Raw genomic sequence first — 5,484 nt, forward strand, 5'->3', positions numbered from 1 at the left:
CATGTAGCTAAAACCATACATTTTTTAATGTTTTCATTAACCAAATTAACAAAATAAACTATGTTGCTTTCCTCTCCCGCAATACTTTTCACCCACAGCCATTTTACACAACTGCGAACGAGGGTAAACTCAAATCAACAAACATACAGAAGTGATCCTTTGCGATCTCGCGCGGCAAAGCACTCTACGAACTGCTTCGCCTCTTTGGCTACCGCTTCTCGCCTCTTCTCATCGCTTCCACTATGACAGGTATAAGCGATTTCCATATATCGCTCATTGAAGTAGCTTTCACGCGGACGCTTCGCTTCCCTCTCAACTCTTCTAATCGCTTCTCTTCTCTCCCAGTATGGCATCAGCCTAAGGCAAACCGACAACTGAGCTTTATAAAAATTGTTAATGGTTTTCGTGACCCATTCTGCCTATGATCGCTTTACTATGCTCTTGTATGGTCAATTATGGAATTGTCTGGTTCCCTTATCAAACCTGTTGGATCTCGAGGACCGAATCTGTGCAAAAGAAATTCGTGCGGTTTGCCCAATCTTCCTCGGCGTGATGACCAACTTTTAACTCCTTATGAAAACAGCTGTCGGCTTCTTGGGCTTGAGACTTTACATGTTCGACGCCGTGTGGCACAGGCCATGTGCGTAGCAAAAGCAAAAAAAACTATAAGGCTGTAATAAATGACTAGCTCCCGGCTGAACATCTCAAATATGGCAGTGAGCAGCTTCATGAAGTTCTACATCATATTATATTAAAAGTGCTCGCTTTTTCGGGGGCAGACCACTCGATACGGAAGCAACGCTTAACTGTCATTTTTATTATTTCACGCATGCTGCGACGCAGCAAAGCTAAATCAACAAAAATGACAGTTGTGCGCCGCTTCTGAATCAAGTGGTGTGCCCCCGAAAACGCGAGCACTTTTAATCTTGGATTCCGTCAGGAGTGGAAGATAAACAATTGTACCGATTTCCGAAAAGATGAAAAAAATCAACAGTAAATTAATGATATTGCAAAGAATTTCGAAGTATAGTATCCGTTCCGAGGTCATAGATTCCTTAAAAATATATTAATCCAGATTTGCTCATACAAAAGATATTTTAGTTACTAGATAAAGATTGTCGCTACTGTTCCCTTTGTTCTGCTGTCCGAAACATGTGTGGTACATACCTGTCAAATCGTATGCATTTTCCTTCTTTGACATTTAGCTCCCCTATCCTCGCCAGCAAAAGATGTTCCGGACAGCGACGACAGCGACAATCTTTATCTAGTAACTAAAATATCTTTTGCTCATACACTCACACAAACATTCATCGAACCATCGTTCCTAATGATCGATGATAATCAATTCGTCAATGCTCCAATCCTCATACGAAGCATCAGGCAGGAATCGTCGTATGATGATGGGAATCTTTCGCTGCTTCAGCTCCTTCATGGCAATCTGCAGAGGGTCCGTTTCGCCCTCCAGTTCAACCATAATTGGCGCGCACATCGCAATCTGCAGCGCCCGGGTGCCCAAAACTCGAGCTCGTTCGTACTTCGTCATATATTTAGTGGTGATCCGTTTGGACTTGGGCACTCCGCCCCCTGCCTGGCCTGGTGTAATCAGTTCGATATTATCCCCATCTTCCTCCTGGTTCAGCTCATCAATGTTATCGTCCTCTTCTACGTCGTCGAATTCGTCCCCACCGACACTACAAGGCAGAATTTGAAAGGTTAGTTGCGATGCTTTTGTAAAATGAGAACGATGATAAATACTTACTCGTCGTTATCGTAATCACCATCATCCATTGCAAAAAGATTGTTTGATCTGGAATTGTACTTCTACACCAGAATTAAATCAATTCCTTTAAATATATTTTGAGGAAACAATTAGACGAAGCACGAAAACGCTCGCTCGCATCCACATGAAACGAGTTTGGCGTGCACTGAATGGAAACGTCAGATTTTAAAACTCGCGACAACACACTGCCACTAGGGATGTCAGCACTTGTCAATTTGAAAATACATGTATTTTCGAATCTGCAGATGTCGTAAAATCCCAATAATTCGATTAACTAATCGATTACTCTAAAAGATATTTTAGTTACTAGATAAAGATTGTCGCTTCGGTTCCCTTTGTTCTGCTGTCCGAAACATGTGTGGTACATACCTGTCAAATCGTATGGATTTTCCTTCTTTGACATTTAGCTCCCCTATCCTCGCCAGCAAAAGATGTTTCGGACAGCGACGACAGCGACAATCTTTATCTAGTAACTAAAATATCTTTTATTACTCTCGACCAGGGAATCAATTTTTCTTGGATGCGCATATATAGACGAATCCAAGTAAAAATAAGAAGACAAACGACGGTGTTAACTTTGACAGATCCTACAAGACAGCATAGGGAGATCATTTTAAAATGCTAATAAATTCTAGACAAAATTTTATTAAAATCTGATTGATGTATGGTACGGAAAAAGTTCCGAACTGTATGATAGATACATTTTTGGAGAATATTCAAAAAATTGAGATAAGCTTCCAGATATGTAATTCAGAACTTTTTCCGTACTGTACATCAATCAGATTTTAATTACATATTGTCTAGAATTTATTATAAGCATTTTAAAATGATCTCCCTTTCCCGCTCGGAAAGTTCTTCTAGAAATCTCCCGTGATATCTCTGAGACAAAAAAATTAGTCTCCTAGATATTTTTGGTCGATTTCTAGAACCTGTCAGACCTCAAATCCGCCTCAAATGCAACAACTGTTTAAACCGGTGTCTACCTCAAATTTTAGACGAGTAGACCGTTTGAACCGATAGGGATATGACAGGAGTGGTCTCTTAGATATTACCTCGATATCTTCTAGACTCGAATACCACGGGTCTTCTAGACTTCTCCTAGATGTGGGTACCATGTTGCTTCTTCTTTTTCTTTTCTCTGTTGATATTTACATAAAATTTCATGAAACACAGCTTTTTTAGGAAGATATAAAACATCTCTTTATTTTTGTAAGGGTGATAATTATAACAAAAATATAAATTGGGGACAACTAACTACGGTACATAGTGGGTAATCGGATACATGTGCATCAATACACGGAATGTCCATTTTCTACTAATGCGCTATCACGCAGGGCGCAGTCAACCCGGTCCTTATCGTCGGAGAATCGGTTTCTTTTTCTCAACGGCTGACTTGGTGTACCCCACGGTATACAGTGTACCCATAGAACGATCATAGTGATACCGCCTGAGTCAGCTGAAGAGGCCTTGGATGATGAGTTGATGAGCAACATGGTACCCACATCTAGGAGAAGTCTAGAAGACCCGTGGTATTCGAGTCTAGAAGATATCGAGGTAATATCTAAGAGACCACTCCTGTCATATCCCTATCGGTTCAAACGGTCTACTCGTCTAAAATTTGAGGTAGACACCGGTTTAAACGGTTGTTGCATTTGAGGCGGATTTGAGGTCTGACAGGTTCTAGAAATCGACCAAAAATCCCGCTCGGAAAGTTCTTCTAGAAATCTCCCGTGATATCTCTGAGACAAAAAAATTAGTCTCCTAGATATTTTTGGTCGATTTCTAGAACCTGTCAGACCTCAAATCCGCCTCAAATGCAACAACCGTTTAAACCGGTGTCTACCTCAAATTTTAGACGAGTAGACCGTTTGAACCGATAGGGATATGACAGGAGTGGTCTCTTAGATATTACCTCGATATCTTCTAGACTCGAATACCACGGGTCTTCTAGACTTCTCCTAGATGTGGGTACCATGTTGCTTCTTCTTTTTCTTTTCTCTGTTGATATTTACATGAAATTTCATGAAACACAGCTTCTTTAGGAAGATATAAAGCATCTCTTTATTTTTGTAAGGGTGATAATTATAACAAAAATATAAATTGGGGACAACTAACTACGGTACATAGTGGGTAATCGGATACATGTGCATCAATACACGGAATGTCCATTTTCTACTAATGCGCTATCACGCAGGGCGCAGTCAACCCGGTCCTTATCGTCGGAGAATCGGTTTCTTTTTCTCAACGGCTGACTTGGTGTACCCCACGGTATACAGTGTACCCATAGAACGATCATAGTGATACCGCCTGAGTCAGCTGAAGAGGCCTTGGATGATGAGTCTTGTTGTCCCGCCGATGTGGTGCTCTCCATTGCATTGTCGCTTGGGTCACGATCCTTCCTATGAGTGTTCGCATCGGTGTTGATGGCTGCGGTATTTTTCTCCCGAGGTTGCGGCAGAATATTCAGACGTAGCGTGTCTGAAATGTGAACGCTTAGGCTTCGGTCCGATTCGCGAATTAAACTATACCAATGGGTTAAAATGCCGACGATTTTAAGCCGATGTCCACGGCACTGTCGCTTAGTCACTATCATTTCCGCCCACGAATCTGCGCATCTGTTTTCACGGGTGGTATTTTCCGCTCGAATTTTACGGCAAGTTGCCGTGAACGGATGGGAGGGGTACAGTGTACGATGCGCGTGCGATGCGAATGATAGAGTAAAAAAGATGGCGCGGCGCGTAGCATTTGAACCGTTTCGACGAGTGCACCGGTAGATACACACACAATTGTAAATAGCCGAAAGTACTATTATACGGGCCCAAGTCTTTTCGAGGTAGATTCCTGTTCGCTTTTAGATATTCTTCCATGCGGGATATCTAGGAGACTATTTTTTTTGTCTCAGAGATATCACGGGAGATTTCTAGAAGAACTTTCCGAGCGGGTTGTTGTCCCGCCGATGTGGTGCTCTCCATTGCATTGTCGCTTGGGTCACGATCCTTCCTATGAGTGTTCGCATCGGTGTTGATGGCTGGTATTTTTCTCCCGAGGTTGCGGCAGAATATTCAGACGTAGCGTGTCTGAAATGTGAACGCTTAGGCTTCGGTCCGATTCGCGAATTAAACTATACCAATGGGTTAAAATGCCGACGATTTTAAGCCGATGTCCACTGCACTGTCGCTTAGTCACTATCATTTCCGCCCACGAATCTGCGCATCTGTTTTCACGGGTGGTATTTTCCGCTCGAATTTTACGGCAAGTTGCCGTGAACGGATGGGAGGGGTACAGTGTACGGTGCGCGTGCGATGCGAATGATAGAGTAAAAAAGATGGCGCGGCGCGTAGCATTTGAACCGTTTCGACGAGTGCACCGGTAGATACACACACAATTGTAAATAGCCGAAAGTACTATTATACGGGCCCAAGTCTTTTCGAGGTAGATTCCTGTTCGCTTTTAGATATTCTTCCATGCGGGGAGCTGTCAACCTGTGAGCTAACTGCCAAGCAGTCAAATTTCCAAAAAATCTTTAAAATGGATTTTAAATATCAAATATGTACACAAAAGATATTTTAGTTACTAGATAAAGATTGTCGCTGTCGTCGCTGTCCGGAAAATCTTTTGCTGGCGAGGATAGGGGAGCTAATTGTCAAAGAAGGAAAATCCATACGATTTGACAGGTATGTACCACACATGTTTCGGACAGCAGA

The 5,484-nt window shown here is 42.3% G+C and overlaps 1 protein-coding gene across 1 annotated transcript; it reads right to left on the reverse strand.

The window, feature by feature from the left end:
- Positions 1 to 1,032: 1,032 nt before the first annotated feature.
- On the reverse strand, positions 1,033 to 1,949 carry LOC134215809 (DNA-directed RNA polymerases I, II, and III subunit RPABC2). The gene is made up of 2 exons (XM_062694919.1): positions 1,760 to 1,949; positions 1,033 to 1,691 (listed from the first exon to the last, which is right to left on the reverse strand). The coding sequence occupies exons 1-2, from the start codon at positions 1,786 to 1,788 to the stop codon at positions 1,325 to 1,327; spliced, it is 396 nt and encodes a 131-aa protein (XP_062550903.1). The 5' UTR covers positions 1,789 to 1,949; the 3' UTR covers positions 1,033 to 1,324.
- Positions 1,950 to 5,484: the final 3,535 nt, after the last annotated feature.

The sequence above is a fragment of the Armigeres subalbatus genome, chromosome 2 (genome assembly GCF_024139115.2).
Source record: "Armigeres subalbatus isolate Guangzhou_Male chromosome 2, GZ_Asu_2, whole genome shotgun sequence".
Lineage (NCBI taxonomy): Eukaryota > Metazoa > Arthropoda > Insecta > Diptera > Culicidae > Armigeres > Armigeres subalbatus.